This window comes from Falco punctatus (genome assembly GCF_963210335.1).
Source record: "Falco punctatus genome assembly, chromosome: 2".
Taxonomy (NCBI): Eukaryota; Metazoa; Chordata; class Aves; order Falconiformes; family Falconidae; genus Falco; species Falco punctatus.
In genome coordinates, this window is record NC_137581.1 from 106,272,681 (window position 1) to 106,295,741 (window position 23,061).

Here is a 23,061-nt window from a genome sequence, read left to right on the forward strand (position 1 = left end):
TGCACTGATGAATCAAGAGACCTGGGAGGAAATATACATGCGTATGTACAGATATAAACCACATCATGGGCAGCATGCATGTGCTAAGAATGCACAGACTATCTTCATCTTGGCACTTGCTAGGCTTTTTCATAACTTTGCGCCTGAAACATTGGTTCTCTTTCAGTATTTTTATTGCAATGATCTCTATATTTAGTGCAATTTTTTACAAAAAAAGCAGCTCAATTACTGAGAGCCATGCTGTCTCCCACATGTCATTTCTTAACAAGATTCATTGCTTTTTTGCCATTGGATTTCACAGCTGCTGCTGCTGCACTGTGGTGATGGGCTGTTGAAACTCAATAGCCTTTGGATTTACATCTGATTCTGAAAGGGAAAACACTCCAATATTTATGGACTTTATAATCCTCTACCATCATCTGTCCAGTCCTTCCCGTTTCTAAATCTTCTACCCCAGGCTGATATAATTTTTTTACTGTCAAAATACTGCTTTTGCAATTAAGTCAGGGTGCTGCTTCTTTGCCCTCCAAGTATATAAAAAAAAAGCAGACCCCTCTCCCAAGTCCAGTCTCAGCCCATGAGAAAAACAATTTGAGGAAGATTTCAGGAAGCTCTGAGATGAAACATGTCCCGCCATCCTCTGACAGAAGCAGATCTGAAGTCAATTTGCTACTTAACGGCTGTGAAGTATGGGACTAGCACAGCATGGGATTTCCTTTTTCTCTTTCTTTTTGATAAAATTGAAGAAAAAAACCCAAGTTAAAACAGTGAAAGAAACAATAAAAATTGTAGAGACATGCTTTGACAGAGGGAATTCTGGAAGATTACTTAGTTCTTTCATAAGTAATCCTACTCTGACATGTAGGAATGCGTTGTATGTAATTTGTCAGTTGTGGAAATTCTCCAGACAGTACATTCTACCAGTTGTGGCTTCATCTACGAAGTGCAGGCACAGACCTCGCTTGGGTTTACTTTCCATTCAGATCATACTTATAGCCTGTGCTTAGTATTTTCCATCACATCAAATATGTATACTTGGGACTTTTAAGACTGTTTCTCATGTGTTTCTCACACATTCTTTCTCCTCAATTTTCCTTTCATACACACTTGACTGTTAACCCTGTTCTCCTAACTTTTTGCTTTCCTTCCTCCGTAGCTACATGAAGTGAAAACCACCAGTCCCTGAGGAGCTATTTTTATTCCCTAGAAAGTTCAGGTTGGAATCACCCCACCCTGAGCTATGGCCCCGCAGTTACAGTTCCACGTAGGCCCTCCCGCTCCGCACGCTGGCTGCCGGGGGTCGGCCTCACGCCCCGCGGCCGCTCGCCCGGCCCGCCCTGGTCTCAGCTCCTATACGCAAGTTATTTTTTTCACTTCTAACAAAACCTAGCCAACACGAATCCCAAGCGTACGCTGTGTTACACACCACCAGCTAATTAAACGTAAATGTACGCTGGGATAATAGCGGAACGCGGCCCAACGCGAGAGAGCAGAACGGCAGACCCGCCTCCCCCTGCCCGCCGCGCCGGGGCGGCTTCCCCTCAGCGCTCCGCCCCGCCCCCCCGCGCGGGGCACCACAGCCGCCGCGCTCTGGGCGAGCCCAACTGCAGCCGGGGGGCAGGGGAGCTTCCCGTCGCTGCAGCCGCGCGAAGGCCCGGAGAGGCCGTAGTCGCTCGCCCCTCCCACGTTGTCGCCCTTTCTTGCCCGGCTCTGAGGCGACGCCAGCAGCCGGGATGCGGCGGAGCGCGGCGCCAGCACGCCTGGCCTCCCCGTCCCGCAGGAGCCGTGGTCTCGGCCGGAAGCGGCGGGCGGTGCCTGGCGCCGAGCTCCGGCGGCGGAGGCGCTGGCGGCTGAACAATAGTGGAGCGCGGCACCGGGGCGGCTGTGCGGCGGCCCGCAGCGGCGCGGCGGTGAGCGGGACGGGGACGGGCCGGTGCGGCTCTGGTGGTGGCGGAGCGTTCGCGCCGCCGGTGTGCGGAGCGGGGTGGGTGGAGGTGACGAGGGGTCTGAGGTCGGGGTGGAGGGGAAGCGGGGCGGGACGGGGCAGCCTCGGGGGGGAGGGAAGGGGTACGCGGGCGCGTAGGCGGCGGGAGGGCTCGGGCCCGGCCGGGCCCGCGGTGCGGTCTGGCCGCTGCCCTCGCCGTGCCCCGAGGAAGAAACTTTGCTGGGACGCTGCCTCCCTCGTCCCGCCCTCGGCTGGCGGTTTCAGCGGGGGCCGGAGCCGGGCCTGGGGCGCTGCCTGCCGCGGGGCGGCCGGGGCTTCGCCTGGGGGGCGGCTGGAGTAACGGTCCCGTCCCTTGTCCCCCCCCTTTCCCCCTTCCCCCCTCAAAGGCACTATGAACGAAGAGCAGTTTGTGAGCATCGACTTGGACGATGACAACGTCTGCAGCGTCTGCAAGCTGGGGACCGAGAAGGAAACGCTGTCGTTCTGCCACGTTTGTTTTGAACTGAACATCGAAGGTAACGTCTTAGTAAGAGTCATCTTGTGCGAGCTTCAGTCGTAGATTGCTTACCTTGGAGCTGAACGCAGACTGATCTTATCTCAAAGCTTTCCAGAAGACTTAGGTTTGAAAACGTGTGTGCTTAGAAACTTTTCTGGCTGGCCAAAGTAGTCAGGTTGCAGAGTAGCTCGTTTCCAGTAAAGGTGGGTGCCGTAGCTGCTCTAGCGCCTGCTCCTCTAGGTGTAAAGATGTACCCTCCTTTCAAGAGCTGCTGAAATGTCCTGGTGTTAATTTCATCTTCTGGTATTAGACCTCCGATGTTTATTCAGGTTAGGAGTTTTATGTTCTGCTTTTATTCAGGGTTTTTGTTCAATAGTTAAAGGTGTCTGCACAGAACTTACTGCAAACTTTAAAGCATAGTAGATTTTTTTTGAAGCAGAATCAATGTTTTACTTTCACCAGAAATAATTGAGATTATTTCTTACTGCTTTCATAACGTGGTAATAACATGTACCGTGATAAAGCTGAGTTTATTGTCAAACCTTCTTAAAGTCTGCAAACTATAAAGTGGCAATTTTGGCCATTCTTTAAAATACCGGTCTTCTAATACCATTTTGGCCTCCAGAATTATAGTTTCAGAATGTCAAACCTTGTTTTGCTAAAGAACTTACCTACCTTTTTGCAGCTCTCCGTGTATGAATCAAGTGTTGGACATGAATGAGCAGTAGATTAGTTACTTCCCTTGAATTCAAATAAGCATTTTTTGAAAGTATAAATATTATCGCTTGATTCTGGGGGCAACAAAGTAATTTGTTCCAGTTATATAAAGTAGTATTTGCCAATTGTATGTGCATGTGACTGCCTAAAATAATCTGTATTGGTATGGGGCAATTGAATGGGAAGATTTTAACACTATCGTGATAATACTGTTTCTTGATGACAGATAGTAAGATTTGTTGTATGTCTGGTACATATGAAAGTACACTAAAAGTCTTAAGATCAAGTATTTCCAAGTGGAAAGTGCTGTGAGATATGAGCACTGTACCCAGTGGTCTAGTCACTTATTCTGAACCCTAGAAGCATAAAACTTGACTGGAATGTAGGGAGCTGTAAGGTTATGTATTCTGTACAGTTTTAATTCTGCATCTGACTTTCAATGCATGTATAGGTAATAAAATTTTCTTCTTACGTTACAGAAATCTGAAAAATGCATTAGTAAATTGTAATCACTTTTAAATACTGACTCAGTACTGTTTTGATTTTTAAAAAGTGATGCCTTTAAGGTCTTTCTTGCTGCTAGAGGCAATATATTTTAATCTGAACAATGCTTTCATACTTCATTAGTAGTCTGAATGCTTTATGCTTTTGTTTAGAAGATATATGCTTGTGTATTTGCACTTTTCAATAAAAGTCAGAGCAACAATCTAACCTAAGACAACCTGTCAGTCTGCTTGAGTTTTCTTACTGCTTTAAAATTATAGGTCTACAGTTCTCAGTGTGGAGTGGGATTAAGATGTTTCTCTCTCTAGGCTTTAAAATGAGGAAAAAAATATTGCCATAATGAGAATTAAGTACTTCAGTTACCTTCAGAATGTAATTTATTTTTGGAAGTGGTGAAACAGATAAAATAGAACACATTAAAAAATCGCTGGATGGTTTCTGTCTGTGCTCAGTTTTGCGATAAGCTGTGGATTTGTTGAACTTACTTCTTAAGGATATTACTTTACAAAATGATTTCGTGTTTTAGCTAGAACAGCTTTTTTTTTTTTTTTTTTTCCTTCCTGGAACTCTAAGTAGCCTTAATAATGGTAGAGACTTAATCTGTGCAGTAGACTACTTTGCATAATCTTCTAAATTTTCAGTTAATTTTAAAGGAAGGCTACTAGACCAGAACAGTGATGAAAGCTCACCTGAAATTACATGAACCATTCTTAACCTTTTATTTTGCATAGTAAATGAAAAATATTAATATGATTGATTTTCTGTAGCATCAAAATGCCTCAGTTTCTGATATTCTGTGTTCTCTGTACCACTTTGAAAAAATGTACTGTTACTGCTTATAGGGAGAGGAGGCTTAAGGCCAGCAGAGGCTGTGTGAGTGACATTTTATAAAGAATCATTGTAAGACTTTGTAGCAGAACCACTGCATGAGCCAGCCCTTTACCATGTCCATGGTTCTGCCCTTCCTACTTTTGACATGTCTGCTACATTCCTGTATTTTCCTGTGACAAAGACTGTGACTTACATCTAAAAAAATAAATCATTTGGCAGCCCTGGGTAGGGAGTGAGATGAATAATTCACTAACTCTGAATGTTGTAGTGGATGTTTTCATACTGACCTTCTGCTTCTATTTTAATGAAGTTCAGCTGCATTATATCATAGCTACTTGTTAAACAGAATCAAGTATAAGTTCTATCAATTTTGTAGATGTGCTATCCCACACTTACAAATAAGTGTTGTTCTCACTAAAAGTTTGCCTTTTTATTTACCATCATATTTAAAGATCCAAGCGATAAAACACATATTTTTAAGTAATTTGAGGGAGTGAAATAGGTTATTCTAAAAAGATATTAATGCAACAGCTAGGACAGTGCTTAAGGCTTGCTCATTTTTAGCATTGATGTGCGTGCGTGACTTGTCCCTCTGTGAAGTAGGAAATGCTGTTCAATAACAGGCAGCCTATTAGTCACAGCTCAGCATCTCACAGGATGTTTGCAGCACTCTGCAAACTTGCATGTGCTAAGTGCTGTCTGATTTAAGGGGAGTGTGTAGCACCTCTTCCATCCTTCCCGACCTCACTGGGAGTTGGGTCAGGTTAGAAAGGAGCATTGCGGATGCATGTGCAAGTGCTGGTGGACCTGGCAGTGTTAACAGTTGGATTCAGTGATCTTAAAGGTCTCTTCTAACCTAAATGATTCTATGATTCCATGAATCTATGTATGAAATTCTGGAAGCAGCTTTCCCAATTTCCTTTTTTAAAAGGGTGTCTTACTCTAATGCTTTAACAAAACTCATGAGGACAATTCTGTTTTCCTTCAGGCAAGCCTCTGAGAGCTTAAAGCTGTCTGTGGTAAATCTGTGCACTTGAAACTGATCTAGCCCAAGACTTGATCACCTGAACCCCCCTGAAAGAGACTGTCTCAAATGTATATAAACGAAACACTGCAGAAATACAATTTACCTGCTGCACTTAATTACATTCAGTTCAGTACTGGTGAATCTTTGTGTCTTCTGACATCAGAGTTCAACAGCTGTACAGTTTTGCTTGCGTGTAGATGGTAATGTTGTTGATTGTTTTGGTTAATTAAGATGAGTAATTAGAAGTGAGCAAAGCTGACACCATCCCCATCTATGATGACTCAACAGACCTCTTCCTGGATCACAGTTGTGATATGTCTCAGCCTTTATTTTGCTGCCGTCGGGGTGAGGTTTTGTAACCTTTGTTATGTGTGGACAACAGCTTGATAGTGATACATAATTGGGGGCGGGGGGGTTGTCAAGTTATTCTTATAGTCCTTTATAGAGAAGACTACTATACAGAAAATCTGATCTATGGTCTGTCTTAATTAAATAACTGCTGATTTTCTGAATGAGGAAGTTATTTACTGTGTCATAAAACCTTTATGGTTTTTGTCAAAAGTCAGGTTTCCATCATAATTTTTTGATAGCAAATTTTTAGCCCTTTAATGAAATAACATGGTAGCTTAGCCTAAAATGTGGTTGTTTTTTACAAAGTTCAGTTAATTGACAGAAACCACTAGTTTGAGTGCTGTCTGGAGTTCAGCTGCAGTGTCTGTCCCAGCATTTATTCAGGAGTGATGTATATGGATTATAGGGTCTGTTTCTCTGAAGTTGACTGAAAAAAGGTTAGAAAAGGGAAAACAGGCATGCAGAATCCCAGGATGGAGGTTTAAACTTTCTCCTATTACATGTTACTAGCCTTTCATGAACAGGGAAAGAACATGCATGGGAGAGTTTGGTAGTGCTAATCTTCAGTCTAAACGGGGTGAGTGTGGGGAGGCAGTGTGTATGGAAAGGACAGTATTTTTCTCCCTGTAGTACTTGCTCTTTCAGCTCACTTAGTTTGAGGATTCATGCTCAGGGAGGCTGAGTGGACTAAGCTGTGCATAAATACTTTCATTGCAAAACTAGCTTGCATGTCTGAAGGATAATTATCAGGTGATTTAGCACAACAGAATACTAATGTGATTCTTAAAGTATGCACAGTACTTACATACAAAATACTAAACTAACACTTTGAGAAATTAAGCTGATTCTGTACAGTGGCTTTAAAGTTCTAGATGAAGTTTAGACTATCCTGGCAGTTTGGATCTGCCAGAGTTTGATGTTGGCTTTTTTTTTCCTTGTGCAGGCGAAATGAACATCAGTTTGTTGTGTACTGTTTTCTTTTTCTAAGTAGGTGTCAGAGTAGCAATCTGTGGATTGAAACAGGAGACATTTTAAATTCACATATAACTAGACTGCATAAGCCAGGAAATCATGTGTTGTGGTCAGTTGTGAGAAATTCCTCCTCCTTTTTTATTTCATTAAAGTATGGAAGAATGATAACTGAATTCTGGTAGGAAATACATAATGCTAACAACAGATCCGCGGTTACAACTGGAGGGTAGGGGGAAAATACCTGAACACACAAAAGTATATGTGTGTGTATGTATAAATGCTTCATGTATTTGTATATATGAACAAAACAAAACCACCTGCCTGAGTATGATGTCCCTACAAGCTGCTTTGAAACTCTGGTTGTAGGGTTTCTGCGTAAGAACGTGGTGCTGATACCCAGCTGTGCCCTCTAATGCTCTGGTTACCAGGATCTAACAGCCTAGCCTGTTTTTCGCAGCCCAGACAGAGGCAGCTAGAGCAGTAAGCTATTGTGCTGCCGGTGGCGCTGCTTGGAGTTGTTTGTATACCTTCACATGGGAATGCATTGTGCAGTGCAGATGTGTCCTTCATTAATGCATGCTTTGTGATCCTCTGGACAATGCCTGTGAAAATCCCAGCTTCAGGAAATTAGTACTTGAATGTATTTGTTCAAACATGGGACTTGTCTCTGAAGGTTTCAAAGTTGAAAGTCTGTAATAATTACAATTTAGCGTTACGTTATTTGTCATTGATAATGTATCTATCTTAACCTGGTTTTATGCTGGTATGTCTTAATGCAGAATTATTTGAAAATCTGTGAGTTTCCTGAAAGACAAGGGTTTGTAAAGGAAATGAAACTGTAATAGAAGGGGAAAATCTGATTCTTTGAGCTGATTTTTATTCAATCTTTTGCTTATCTGGTGCTGCTAACTGCGATAACATCTTGAAGAACGCTAGCTGACAAGCAAACTGACTTGCTTCCATTTCTGTTTAGAGTTGAACAGTGGCTGAACAGCAAATGATAGTCCATATCCAGGTCTTGTAATACGAAAGAACAGATAGTGGGCATCTATTCCCTGACTTATGTTAAGATAGCTACATTTCCGTGGTCCTCTAAAGTGCTGATAGACTCATAGCATTTGAGGCAATTTCAGTATTAAGTTGGTGCATCCCAGTCTCCAGGTTGAGACAAAGATGCTATAAACAAAACTGCCTTAGTACATGGCTTTTTTCCTGTTAAGGTCTTTAAAATCTTGTGTAATATCCTCATCCTGTGTTCACATTTAAAAAGAAATAGGGAGAGGGGAGGGGATTTAGTTGTTAAAAGCTGTAAGCACTCAAATTCTCAAATTTTTCCTTTTTTCTTCTTGCACCCTACAAAAGAATATCTCACTGAAACAAAACAGATTGTAAGGTATAACTGAAAGGATTGGAAACTGCTGTTTTAATTTCATTCTGTTCTTGCTTACAGAATGCATGCATATCCTTATTTTTTCAATGTTCATGAAATAATAACCAATAAAATAAATACGTTACTCTGTCAACAAAAGCTAAAACATTTCATCATTGCCCTTTAGGCTAGACAGTTGAAAACTTGTTTCAGGGTAGCATTTGCAGTCCAGCAGTATGACTCACTTCTGCAAACTTGAATGGACTTGAGGAACTTGCTGCAGTTTCCAGTAAACCTCTTAACTGTGAATTCAAGTCCAAACATAGTTGGAGATGGTATTCTTAATCTTTAAGTGCTGTTTAAGTACCACTAAGTAATAGTAGACCTGTATGGCTACTGCTAAAAGTACATTTTTGAATTGTCTGTGTGTGATTTTGGAAGGTTTGTACATGCAAACAAGTGAACTGAGCAGTTGTTACTTACCTGTCATCATCCAGAATACAAAGATACTGTCTCATGCCTTTCACTCTCTTCTAGGTCAGTTCAACTGATTTTTCTTACAAAGTATGAGACACCTTTAACATAGTAGTTTCAGTAGTAAAGTTTTCATCTGAATGTACTGCTTTGTCTGATACAGTAGTAAATTCTCTTCTTAGATAGTTCAGTAGTTTATTGGGAAGATGAATTTTGAAAATATTTTTAAAAGATCAGTTGGATCTTGGTTCTGTCTTACATAGTACATCCTTGCTATGTGCTAGAATATAAATGAGCTAATAGAAATGCCGTGGGAGATGATTTGTGTGTGCTCTTGATGTACGGAATGCATCAGCTTTATCGTTTGAAATTGAGGAGAGAACTTTAAGAACAAAATAATATCTGGTCTTTACCAGGTGTCTGTTTATAGAAGTTACTGAATGGCAGTGGCATTTTCCTTCTGGGCAGTCTAATAAATAGATTTAACTTGCAAATGAAATTGCACGCATACACTTAAAAATAGCATTTGGCTTTAAGTCTTGTCAGGCAAATGTATTGGAGATACATGTCTCTAATGATCCTATTTTTCAGTGTTGGCAGAATTGTACGACTAAAGAATAGCAGTTTTCTCCATCCCTTTGTCATTTAGACATCTGGATGACTTGCTGTCTTAGGTCATCACAGGCTGGTTTTATTCAATGTATTTTGAACAGGCCTTGGGATCTACTTTTCTATTAAGAACCCCCCTCTTTGAGCACTCTTAATAAGCAGACTGATATGCAGCAGTGACTTAAAATAGGCAGATGTGAACATTTAACGTCTTGTGAAGCACTTCCCTGTCTGCTGCAGTGCTGAGCCCTGTGCCCTAGGTAAACCATACTTGAGCTTATCGGATCTTCGTGTTCCTAGTGGATGCTAGCAGATGTTCAGGAACCGTTTCGTGAGCTGGCTAAACATCCCTGTTCACAGATGATACTGTATGTGCATAATGTGCGAGGTGGACAGCTGAGAGGAGCAGCAGTTGGAACATTTCAGAACATTTAGTGAAGGCTGGGTTCTTAAAAGTACACTGCAATGGACTGGCACCCTTCACAAGGATTCTTGCTTACTTACAGGATTAAAGGAAAAAGCATGGGTGCTTATCACAAATCTTTCTACAGTAACGGTTTAAGATGAGGTGAATTGTGCCTGAGAAGTGTTTCTTTACTTGCTGTGAAGGCAGCCTCCACAACTAGCTGAAGTATACCTTTTCTAAGTGTTTTGACTTAAACAGGTAAATTCACCCATGCTGCCAATACTGTACAGATTTGTGTTATGAAGTGCGTTTTTTTTCTTCTTTGGCTGTCCTTAATAATCACATGTACTTTACACCTTTACGGAAGCTGTATGTATTGTGGACGCCAGCACTGTACTGAGAAGACAGCTTTTCCTTTCTCTATGGTCAGGTATAAATCTTACCCATAAGTATTTGTAAATTCTTTAAAGGGACTTTAATATAGCTTTAATTAACTAGTGCCATAGTACAAACTTATTAGTGACTATTCATGTGTATAGAAGTATTCTTGTTAATTTTGGTTCACTCCATCTTAAATTCTGGGGTTTTTTTCCTCTTCAGCTGCTCAAGCTAAGGTTATTCAACCTTGCAAAAACAATTAGTTTCCATCATTGCATTATAAATTGCTAAGAAGGGAATGCAGGCTTTCTTCAACATTATTTCTAATTGATGGAGCTGAAAGACCAAATAAGAATGTTTTTTACAAATGTATAACAAGCAAATGGGGGGGGGGCGACAAAAAAAAAAAACAAACAGTAGAAGACAAACACCAGGCTAATGATCACTGTTTCTTTTAATGGAAACATTTATGAAGATATGTGTAATAGTCTAGTAGTCTTCAAGAGCATTCCTTTTGAATTGAACTTGTTCATAATAATATCCAAATAAGACAATAATTCTAGCCAGCTTTTATAGATAAATCTGAGCAAATTTTTCAATTGAGTTCTGTATCTTTATCAGGAAGAAGTTATACATAGTTATTGGTGAATCAGTTGCAAAGATAGAAACAAAGTCTTTGTAGACTTCTTAAAAAAAAAACACCCAAAACTTTAATAGGATGGAGACTGATTTACTTTCAAGTACAAATACTTTAAAATGGCATGGAATTTATTGTGGTGTGATTACACACCTTGTTATAAGGCAGATACTCTCCTTGCTGCCTGATACTTTGCACTTACAAATAACTAGTACACACTGTTGTGATGTCTACTTTATAAATTGCCTGATTGCTGGTCATTCATTTACAAAATTGTTTTGCAGAAGTGGATTAGGACTCTTATGTTGAGAACTCTACCAGTATAGAGGAAGAGTTTCGGCCTTGCATGGCTTACAAATTGAAATATTAAAAAGAAAAATGCCTAAATACCAAGCTGTTAAATAAGCAGCCCTGTTCTTACAAGTGCTCAACATTCAAAGATATTGCTGAGTGAAGTGGTGCCATTCATATTTCATCTAGGACACATGGGTTACTGGAATCGGAAGCAAGTAATGGATGGCAAACATTTAACTTACATTCTTTTATTATTTCTCTTGAGGTTTGGCATCCCCTGTGAATATTGTTCATTTGAGGAATGATCTCTGGCATGAGCTTGTTTCCTGATAGCATCTGCTGTCTTAAATTAGTTAGATATGGTCTTCAAGATAGTCCTGAATTTTTGTGATTTTTTTTTTTTTTTTCACCTGCAGATAAAACTTTCCTGCTGTGGATGGTTGTAGGCTTTTTGGAGTTCTTTTTCCTTCTCTGAAAAAATAAATATGAAGGGTAGGATGTACTTGGACATAGTCTGCAGTCCTATTCTTGAAAGTAAGACAAGGGGAAAATATACATATACCTACGAATGTGGGGAGAAAAAAGTTGATGGTTGTATGATTGCTGATGTGAACAACCAGCCCAAAAATAAAAAGATTGAGATGGATATTAGCAAACAGGAACTTTGAGACAGAACTGAAACCCTGTTAAAAAAAAAAAAAACAGAACTGACAATAGCTGTTTATCAAAATTAGGATATTACTACTTGTAATGCACAGAAGTCTTGCCTTGATTTATTTGTCTCTTTGTGTATATTGTTGAATAAAGTAATGTGCCTTTTAATACTGAGTCATCTTTATATATCATTTGTTTTAATCATGCCAGTTTACCAGCTGGCAGATTTTTTGCAGTTGTGATGAAGGAAAAAATATGAAGTAATCTGAGTAGAGTATTAAGTCTTACCAAAGAGAAATAGGCATCTTTTCTGCCTCATAAAGCTGATGGTATTGCCCCTGACAGAAGTATTTGTGTCAAAGAAGCATACTCCTACTTGCTGTAATACTGGTATGTCATTACTAGTTTGTGCTGGCACAGCAGCTGCTATGAATGCTCACTCTTTTAGGTTAGTGGCTGATACTATTCACGTTCTCTGTATAGGAAAGGACTAATTATCACCTTAGCACACGAGAAAGGTTGAGGGTTGTTAGGGGTTTTTTTGCATGTGTTTGTTACAGTAGAAATCCAGACCAGCTATGTGAAATCTGAAGCAAGTCTGTTGGCAATTCTACATTTTTCTGTTCCTTACTGTATTGAAGAGCACTTAGCTAGACCCTTGCTGGATTTTCAGTGGAATAAGAGATGGGGAAGTACGTAAATTCAAGGGGGTATGTGCGGGCGGGGAGAGATTGTTATTGTATACCGAAAGTGTTTCGGAGTGACATGTTCTGTGTGCAGAAACAGTGACATTATGGCTAATATGTGGCATATAAATAGCAAAACCTAGACTTCAGAAGAAACATTTTTTTCTTCTGTAATGGTTGCTAGTTTCTGGTATTACTGGTACTCTGGCATATCCGGTATTGCTGAGTTCTGATAAAATAGATTTCTTTGAGCAGCATGCCTCAAGTGGGGAAGATAACAGTGTCCGGAGCTCTTTTTTAAAAGAGAGATTTGTCAGGAGGAGAGACTTGAGTGACCTTGGGTTTATGGCTTGAACATAAAAATCAGATGGGGCTTCATAAAGTCGTGCTGCACTCATTCTTTTTTTCTTTTCTGTAACAGAAATTGTGTGTTTATTTTGTGTGGCCACACACTGCCATCTTACCGGACAAGTTACATTTATTCTTGTGGAAATAATGAAATGGAAAGCCTCAAAGGATTTAAGTGGGTTTTTTTAGGTAGCCATGAACACAGAAACAGTCTGTGCAAAACTGTATGTGTCTCAGATTTTCTGACTGTGCTTTATGCAGTTCTCTTCCTCCTTCTTCTCCAAATCTTCAGGTATTTAGACAGGATTACTCCGTCCTGTGATCAGAAGATGTTGGCTTTATTCACTCACATTATGGTCAAATTGTTAGGTGGGTTCCTGACTGTTATTGTATAGAAAATTGTCCAAAACTTGTTTTTCAGCCAATCTGATGTTGTTTTCTGTAAGTAAAAGAAATCACTGTAAGAATCAACAGTGTGGCATGTTGAAGAATCACTTGGGTAAAGCAGATGACATTGAACAAATCGTTCTGGTTTTGTAGGGTTTGCCAGGTTGTGAATATATGCCATATAACTTCAGTTGACAGTGTTTGCTTTTCCTTGATGGCTTAAAGATTTAAGGGTTTCCATTATGCTACTTGAGTTAAGCATACTTGCTGTATTTAAATTGTGCTTGTAAGTCATGAAAACAAATGACTTGTCTTTCCTTGTTTTCACTAGAAATGTGTTTGGTTTTTTTAAAAGTCTCTGTAAGGATAGAGAGGGAAGATAGCCTTGCAAGTAGGCAGTAGATCATGTAGAGCTTAAGAAAAGTTAGTGAATGTCTTATTTGCTGAAAGAGGTTGATATTTTGAGCTGTAGAGGGAGAATCTTGACTCTGTACCCATGAATACAACATCTGTCTTTGTACTTTGCTCAAGAACTTCCCTCTTAAAAGGTGTCTCTGGCTAGGATGTGGTTTTTGTTTGTCCTGATGCTTAGTTCATGGACAGAAGTGTCTGTTTTCATGACCTTACCTTTCTCCCCTGCTGCTAAGAACAAAATAAATTCCACTGCTGTCCTTTAATTTCCCACACAGTTGTCATTTTGCCCCATAAATTTGGCGTATGCTCTTACAAACTTGACCAGAAGAGTAAGGCTTTTGAGTTTCAATGCTGCCCAAGGAGTGGAAAATCAAAAATTTTTACTGGCTGCTCCCAATGTTTGAACTCCCCAACTTTAAACACCAGTTACCAGCAACAGAGATAATCAAAATGAAGTGCTTGGATTTGTTTTTTGCTAGTTTCATGTTAAGAATTTTACTTTTGTACTTTTGTAGCTTGTTTCTGAGATTAGTTTGAGATTTTGCAGAATTTAATCACTTTTTAAAAAAAAAAAAGCTTATCACTTTGTATTCATTTGTGGTGGGGGGCTTAAAATTTACCATGGGTTTTATTTTAATTGCATTTATATACTTCCTTCTGTGCTAAAAGGTAAAATGGCTGCAGCTGGGTCATGTTGCCTAGTTTCAGAGATCAAATTATGTTACCATATGTTAATTTAAATATTCTGGCTTTAGTAAGCATTGAGCACTTACAGCCAGTGGTTCACAGGTACATTGTTTGTTATTTGCAATGAGGAGCTTGACAGAATTGTTGTTCATTATGTTGGAAACCTCCCAAGTAGTATACTGGCTGTTGAGGTAAATGTTGAACTGTTCCTGGACTTGGTGACTAAATCTACTGTGTTGGTGAATCTGAAGAAGAATAAATATCCACTGAAGTTGCAGAAAGTAATTTTGTTCTGGAGTAGTATTAACTTCCTGAAATAGTCATTTCTCCTGTCATCTGTGTTCACTCACCAACTGTCTATCTTCACAGATGGTGTTCCATTACAACATGTCGATCACTATCAATTTGAGGTTTGAGTAGGTTACCTGCTATAGCTATTTGAATAGGCTTTGAAGGAGGACAAAGAGGAGAATAAACATTCATCTTACACAATGTCATGGTTTAACTCCAACTGGCAACTAAACCCCACATAGCTGCTCACTCCCATGTACCCCCATGGGATGGGGGAGGGAATTGGAAGAGTGCAAGTGAGAACTTGTTGGTTGAGATCAAGACAGTTTATTAGGTAAATCAAGGCTGCAAAGCAAAACAAGAAATTAATTCACTACTTATGGGCGGGCAGGTGTTCAGCCATCTGTCTCCAGGAAAGCAGGGCTCCATCGTGCCTAACAGTCACTTGGGACGACAAACACCATTGCTCTAAATGTCCACTCTGCTTCCTTCTTCCCCCAGCTTTATATGTAATGTTATATGAGCATGATGTCACATGGTGTGGAATATCCCTCTGGTCTGTTGGGGTCAGCTTCCCCGGCTGTGCCCCCTCCCAACTACTAGTACACCCTCAACCTATTCATAGGAGGGGCAGTGCAGGAAGCAGAAAAGGCCTTGATTCTGTGTAAGCACTGCTCAGCAGTAATGAAAACATCCCTCTGTCAGCCCTGTTTTCAGCACAAATCCAAAACCTAGCGCCATACTAGTGCCTGAAGAAAATTAACTCTACCCCAGCCAAAACCAGCACACATGAAATTAATTTCAGGACAGTTTAAAGTTGACAGGTGTTGAAAGTATTAGAACTTACCTAGCTAGGCTGCAGGCTTGTACCAATGAAAAAAAATGAATGAGGGCTGAATTCTGAATTATGTTTGACCACTTCGGTGACAAGCTCACGCACTGCAGTATGTTTTTTGAGCAGGTGGTGCATAGCATCATCCATAGAAGATGGGAACACAAATGACTGCTCTCAGAATGGTCCTCAGTATTGTTCTGTAGAACTGTCTGATAATGCTTGCAATTATTTTACTTCTGCAGCTTATATGCTTGTTTGTGGGTGCGATGCAATATGTAGAGTTAGCAGTTTGCTTCGTCTGTATTATCATCCAAGAGGCACATGCAAGGTAGTCTGTTAAATCCTGCACTGGAGATTCCTGAGTGGAAAACCTTTTCTATGTTAAGGACTCAAGACTGAGTGGAATTTCAAAAATTTTAGAGTATCACATATCCTTGTCGCCTACAGTCATTAGACCGTTAATAGGAAAGCATCAGTTAAGTTTTTGTTTCCTTGGTTGGTTGTGAGTAAAAATTTAAAAATTGAGTTGAGTATACAATAAGTGAATTTTTTTCTATTGTGTCTTTACAGGAGTACCAAAGTCAGATCTTCTACATACAAGATCTTTAAGGGGGCACAGAGACTGCTTTGAAAAATTCCACTTAATAGCAAATCAGGACTGTCCACGATCAAAGCTCTCTAAAAGTCCATATGCAGAAGTAAAAAATATCTTGAGCAAAAAAATTAACTGGATCATACAGTATGCACAAAACAAGGATTTAGACTCTGATCCTGAAAGCTCAAAAACATCCCAACACCAGCTTTTTAACTTCAGACATCAGACTGATAGAAAATTACTCCCACAATTTGACTCCCCAGTACCTAGATACTCTGCAAAATGGATAGATGGCAATTCTGGAGGCATCTCAAGTTGTTCACAAACTCTTTTGGAACAAAGAGAATCCACTGATTTCGGGCTTGGTGTGTTACAAGAAACAGGTACTACCTTCTGTTGCAGCAGTGTTTTGTGGCCTAATCACAACCAGGTCCAGAAAGCTGAAAAAGCTGAAGGTGCTTCACTTACCAGTGTTCACAGAAGGCATCCTCAATACAGCAGGGAAGAATGTAAGTATATAGCTATTTACATACAACCTAGCAAGCAAGAGCATTCTTTGTAATTACCTCTTGACCACTTAATGTCCCCCCAGGGCATTAATTCACATTCTGAAATCCAGCTTTTAATTGTTTGGAGTTACTGTAAAATCTGTGAAGAAAAATGCTACATGGCCAAGAAAATAGCATGGAGAGTTTGGTTGGTGTGGGAGACTTGTTTGGTTGTTGGTTGTGGGTTTTTTTATTTCCCTGTTAGTTATACCCCAGTGTGATACAGGACATGCCTAATTTACACAAAAAAGTTACTGTTAGAGTTGATCACAGTCACTTCATACAGGGCTGTGCAACTGCCTGTGGAAATTACTGAGCTTCTGAAAATAACTGTCTTACTGAACTTGTGTGGTGCCTTGAGTTAGATTTTAGAGAGACCTGCTCTAAGCAGTAAGGGAAATTAGAGGTTAAGTAGCTGTCATGTTAAGAGTGTGTGTGTGTGTGTCCTCAAACCCTTTATATTTGATCAGTCTGTTGGTTTCCCAAAAAAGATGAGACCCTTGGGTCCGACCAGCCTGTCCACTAGCGGCATTTCGACAGCCCACTGTATCAGGGGATGATTTAACTAAACTACTCGAGCACCTTCCGCAGACAGTGTCACTGAGTCAAATCCCGTATAACAAGTACTCAAATCTCAAAAGATCTATAAAAAATGAACTTCAGCTGAAGATTTTATTATATAGAATGCAAGTTTGTGACAGAACAAGGTTTAGAGATTGACAGTGATAATACACTGACTGCAAAGCAAGCTTAAAACAATACACTTAACAGCTAGCATGAGTTAGTCATAGAAAAAAGTTCTTACTCGATAGGTGTCCCTATGGGGCAGAAGGCAACTTCAGCCTGTTGACTAATCCCAGAATTTACGATGGAGTATTCCCTAACTTCTCCCCTCATTTGTTCACTTTTTATACTTCATGGTACATAGCGTATTCATTTGTCACACAAGATTGGCTACAAGTTCCTCACTTCAAATGCAAATTAGTACACATCCTCAGACAGTGCTACTGAAGTTCTCTACTGACTATACATGCTGTTCAAGTGGGGGTTTGCCTTCTCTCGAGGGGACTATTTGAGTTGGAAGCCACGATCTCCCACTACCATGATTATCTTTGTCCTGTTTTCAACTAATCTTCTGTTAATGTCAGTGGATAGCAACACCTTATCAACCTGTCTCCTCTTATAGCCAGAAGTTTCCTCACTTGAAGGCTTCTTTCTGCATAACTTGGGTAATGGTGTTCTTTTCAGTATCTGTTCTTTGTTTCTCATCCTTCCCAAGGCTGACTCCCTTGATTAGAAGTCCTTTCACTCATAACAACTTTAGGCAGTGGCTCAGCTTGACCTAACTGTATGCACAGATTTGTATGTAGTTAAATGCTAAATCAGAGTGTGGTAATTTGGGAGTTTAGATAACATACTTTAGAAGTGAGTGACTTTGGGTAGAGGTGTGGTTGGTACTACAATGAGATTATTTCATCTGAGGGTAGTAATTTCGCCACAGTGGTTGGCTCGGCAGCCGTGTGACGATTCTTCATATGACAACTGCTGTGCAATGTATCAGCTGCATGGTACCATCAAGTTCCCATTCCTGCAGGGAGCACAGCAGAGCCTGGCTGCGGTGTCTCCACTCCACTCCAATCAGCATGTGCTGAGCTGGCAGGATGTGTTGCTTAGGGAGCTGTGGTAAAGTAGATTCTGTGCATGCCAATCATCCTGAAAACGATAGCTGTGTTTTACCCGAACAAGCTCTCTGTAATACTATGCTTCTGTTAGGTCCCAGCTTTCTCCAATTCCCCATGCACGCACACACACACACACACCCGACCCTAGTAATCTTCCCACAGTAGCAGAGCAAACTTGTGGAGAGCATAAACTTTTTAAATAGTAGCTGGATTTCCTTGTGCATTTTACTAGATTATTTTTTCCTGCTATTCATAGAGCATAAGAAAATGGTAAGGCCCTTATGTGCCACCATGTCCACTTAAAGGCTTTATCAGTACACCTGAACAATCTTTTGATGACTGTGGTGATACTGAAAACAGCAAAAAAAAAAAACATTTTCCAATTATTTAAGAATGTCATCACTGGAAGAATACTTCAGAAAAATCGTAGGATATTGTAGTGTCTCTGGAATCAGCCTACATCACATACATTAGGACTAAGTTCCTAGAGATTGCTGCATCTTGCTTTTAGAACAGTGCCTGGTCCTAAACTGGAATATATACATTCTTACTTTTGTAGATGAGGAAAATAATTGGAGAGGGTTTCTGAATTTCCAAAGACCTTAGAAAGAAGATGATAAAGCTGGTAAAATATCCAGTGAAAATTAGGTGATGAAAAACAAGGTAATACTGGAATTCAGTATTGGAAGACAGAATGAGAAAGAGGTACCGTCAAAAGTTGGAATCAGTTTCCTTAGGCTCCCATTTCTTCAACAGAGTAACAAACCTGGCCTTGCAGAGTTCAGTCATTTCTTGTTCTTTATAAAAGGATCTTATTTAACTGCTGTATGATGCTTCATATTTTATTTGTAGTTAATTAGTAGTCTTAAAGCCATAAATCAAAACAGATATGCTGTGCTGTTTGACCACCTGTCCTCTGGAGTCATAAATTGGGATTACATAAATCAGGGCAGCAGTTAACAGAGGAATTATAAAAGCTTGACCTGATTTATGGGGTTATCTAACTGAAGTTAGTGACTTGGAATGTCTCTCTTGATCTCTTGATTTTTGGGACAGGGAAACATAAAGCTGTTTTGAGCGTAACAGGGGGGGGGGTTTCTGTTAAGACTGCATAATGCACTTTTGAGGCATTATTGCTTGTATTATAAGTATTTGTTTAATCTTTTTGCAGTATTTAGCTTTAAAAGACATTTGGAGACTCCATGATTATATAACATTAGTACTTTAGTGAAAAGCTTAGACTTACTCTGCCAGAATTAGTTACCTTCTTATTGCAGTACCTCTATTGTAACAACCTAGCGGTCTACTAGAAAAAAATAAGGGAACTGTAAATAGCTCTGTCAGTATTTCTTTATAATTTACTGCAGCTATGGATAGTATAATGTTTTATTTAAATTTGGTGGCCTGTTCCTTCTCGCCTTCACTTTTGTATCAGAATTTTGGCATGAAACAGTCCTGTCCTGATACACGCACACAAAATGTGTGAACCTGCCTATCTGCTACAGTTGATGAAGTGCTAATGAAAATAATGAAGAAATGGGAAGTAACATCTTCCCACTGGGTATAAAAGGGGGGGGTGGGAATCTTGACATTTTTGTAAAGCTGTCAGTTACTATATTAAATCCAGTCAGGGTTTTCATGGAGCTTAAAGGGTGGTAAGATGTGAGAAAGGAATAATCGGTTGTATTGATAGCCAAAAGTAGGAAGCAGTGCCACTGTACCTGGCTGTTGGAGGAGGGTCAATCTGTTTCACTCTTAAGTGGCCTTATGCCTTGAGTAACAAGCAGGCTGTCTTAGCTATTGCCAGCTTTTGTTTGGCTATACTGACAGAAAGTTAGTATCCCACAACTGCAGGATATGAGAAAGTTTGAAGGAGAAGGCTTAGGATGATTGAATAGTCCTGTGGGTAGGGAAAACCATCCTTTTCAGAACTTAAGCTTTAAATTTACAAAAGAAACCTCCTTGCACTGAGAAATCTCTGACCAAAAGCTGTGTGATTGCAGCGTAGGTTTTTCTCAAGTATGCAATGAGAGCTTTGCTAAGCTAGAGCATTGTTTAAGAACAATATTTAAAAATTACAAGGTATTAAAGCTTGTTCCAGTGCCCTGTATCCTCCTGTGGTCATCAAAATCGTCACTTTTTGCTGTGCTGCCAAGGGCATCTCAGCAGCAGGCATGGCACCAAGCTGTGCCCGTTACTGCTGGGTTGAGGGATTTCTGGGAAGCAGAAGTTGCTTCCCTACTTCCTGCTGTTGATCCAGAGCAGCATAGAATACTTCCACAATTTCCTCCTGAGGCTTAATACATATTTTTTTATGAGGATGATCAATGCGCACAGCCTGAGATACAGAAGGGCTTTTGAATGACGCAGAAAATCTTCTAGTTCTCACTAGGAACAAAGCACAAGAAAAATGAGAAGTAAACTTATTTTTGTATGCTGGTCTTTGTATCGAACTAAGATTTTTCTTCATCATTTGTCACCGAGGTGTGTGGTGGAAGCTGTAAGTTATACACATAAAGCACCAAACTTGGTAGCCAAAACAAGTAACTGCATGCCGAAAATTCTGCCTGGAACCTGTTGCCTGTAGGCTTGCCAAGCATAGCAGGACTTACCTCGGAAGTGCCCACTTGCTGACAGTTAAGAGATGCACTTTCCAGGGGGTTAAACTGTAGAAACCATGTTTTGTAGTCAGAGGAAGGTAAAGTGTTTAAAGGTGTCGGGCAATTTACAAGCGATTCTGATTCTGAACACTACTGTTTAGAGGGCCTGAGTTTCCAGCTTTTTGACACTGAAGAGGAGGTTTTCCTATGGGGTAAATCTCTGTCAACATAAAAGAGAGAATTTTCAAACTTTCCACAAATGACTGATAAATAATGTTGCCTCTGATTTACTGCCACACATCTGTTGATTATTAGGATGCAAATGATGACAATTTGAGAAAACAGGAGTCTGCTTAGGGATGCTTGGGTGACTTCAGTAGTAGTAATAACAGATTTTATTGTTACAGTGACTATGATGGCTCCTGGAGAGTTAAAGCAACTTAATGAAAAACTGCTCAAGCAAATCCAGGGTGAGAATTTTTCACTGCTCTTTGTTTTGGGTTTGTGTTGCTTTGCAATGAAGAAGTTCTTGTTCTAAAAAAAAAGAAATTGCAATGGCTTTCCTGTCAGTTAAGTTTTGAACTGAAATCTGTCACATTTCCATGTAAACAAAAAAATTTTAGGTGCTTCTATTATATAACTTCCTTGGGTGTTACAAACTGAAGAATATGATATTTTCTTTACGCTTTTTTTTAATGGAATCATAGAATTGTTTAGGTTGGAAAAGATCTTTAAGATCATTGAGTCCACCTGTCAATCTGGCACTGCCAAGTCCACTATCCAACCAAGTCCACCACTAAACCATGTCCCCAAGTGCCACCATCTACATGTCTTTTAAATACCTCCAGGGATGGTGACTCAGCCACTTCCCTGGGCAGCCTGGTGCAATGCTTGACAAACCTTTCAGCAAAGAATTTTTTCCTCGCATCCAATCTAAATCTCCCTCGGTGCAACTTGAGGCCGTTTCCTTTTGTCCCATCACTTGTTACTTGGCAGAAGAGACTGACACCCACCTCCATCAGCTGCTTTTCAGGTAGTTGTAGCGAGCCATAAGGTCCACCCTGAGCCTCCTTTTCTCCAGAGTAAACAGCCCTAGTTGCCCCAGCTGCTCCTGATAAGACTTGTGGTAGAGACCCTTCACCAGCTTCATTGCCCTTCTCGGGTGCTCCAGCACCTCCGTGTCTTTCTTGTAGTGAGGGGCCCAAAACTGAACACAGTATCCAAGGTGTAGCACACTTTTTCTGACACAATGAGAATCAATTTCATTTTGAGTTACGATCTGATCCACCTTGGCTCAGGTCACCTGAAACTATGAACTGGTGATCCTGTACGGTTGATGGCGCATACACCAAGCTGCATTGCAACCAGAGAAAGTGTTCTTGTGCATGAACCCACTTGAATATCTTGTGCCTCTTTTTGTAGTAACGTTCAGCACTGCTGCTTAATGCTATGAAAGTACAGGGACCAAGTGTATTAACCTAATAATGTTCTTGCAGATGTGTTTGAAGAGCTGACACAGCAAGTCCAGGAGAAGGACTCTTTGGCCTCAGAGCTCAACGTCCGTCATATTGCTATTGAGCAGCTGCTGAAAAACTACTCCAAACTGCCATGTCTACAAATGGGAAGAGCAGGGATGAAATCAAATGTCCCCATATAAAGGGGATACAACTTCTATCCTCCTGTAGAGCTAATTTTCCCTAACAGCTTTGATAACCGTGACGTACAGCTGCACAGATACTTAGAAGCTTTTGAGGAAACTTGGGCAGCTTTCTCTTTGCATTCATAATCTATGAGAAGTCTTACTCCACTTTGGTTTAACAAAAAAGGCAAATATTTTAGGTATTAAAATCTACTGTAATAACATTTATTCACACTTAGGGATTCTTTTTTTCCTTCTTTTTTTCTTTTTTGCCCATAACTATGCATGAGCCCTGAAGTGAATTCTGTGTTTTGTTGATAGTAAAATTCTTTCTAACAAAAAATGACCTAAAGCCTGTAAATCTGCCTCCTTCATACAGAGGACAAATAAAAATTTGAATTCTGATCATGTTACATCCAAGAGAGCTTTAAGGGGAGAACAGTATTAATGAAACTCATGTTTTCTTATTTATTATGAGCAATATTTTATTATTGAAATTTTATACTAAATATCACTATTTTAGGTACTTTTCAGATCTCTTTATAAAATGTCTGAATTACTCTGTGTTATGTTTATGCCTTGTGTATGATTTGTTTATCCTTTTTCAGGTTTGTATCTTTCATGATACAATTTAAAAAAAAAAATCTTGTTTCCCAAAGAGATGAATTTTATGTGTTAAAGAAAA

The 23,061-nt window shown here is 40.1% G+C and overlaps 1 protein-coding gene across 3 annotated transcripts; it reads left to right on the forward strand.

Moving 5' to 3' along the window:
- The first annotated feature begins 1,665 nt into the window (after positions 1-1,665).
- On the forward strand, positions 1,666-22,706 carry LOC308058542 (protein EURL). Of its 3 annotated transcripts, none has more exons than XM_080374458.1 (5): positions 1,666-1,994; positions 2,332-2,460; positions 15,883-16,416; positions 21,145-21,207; positions 22,234-22,706. In XM_080374458.1, the coding sequence occupies exons 2-5, from the start codon at positions 2,337-2,339 to the stop codon at positions 22,392-22,394; spliced, it is 882 nt and encodes a 293-aa protein (XP_080230584.1). In that variant the 5' UTR covers positions 1,666-1,994; positions 2,332-2,336; the 3' UTR covers positions 22,395-22,706. The 3 variants fall into 3 exon arrangements, with proteins under 3 accessions (XP_080230584.1, XP_080230583.1, XP_080230582.1); XM_080374457.1 differs by having other exon boundaries at positions 1,666-1,984; XM_080374456.1 differs by having other exon boundaries at positions 1,671-1,910.
- The last annotated feature ends 355 nt before the right edge of the window (positions 22,707-23,061 follow it).

What these genes read in the sequence shown, in the direction of transcription:
- LOC308058542 (XM_080374458.1), top strand. Translation starts at nt 2,337, where the DNA reads ATGAACGAAGAGCAGTTTGTGAGCATCGACTTGGACGATGACAACGTC. An exon ending in TCAATACAGCAGGGAAGAAT is followed by an intron (nt 16,417 to 21,144) that starts GTAAGTATATAG and finishes TTATTGTTACAG; the next exon opens with TGACTATGATGGCTCCTGGA. An exon ending in ACTGCTCAAGCAAATCCAGG is followed by an intron (nt 21,208 to 22,233) that starts GTGAGAATTTTT and finishes ATGTTCTTGCAG; the next exon opens with ATGTGTTTGAAGAGCTGACA.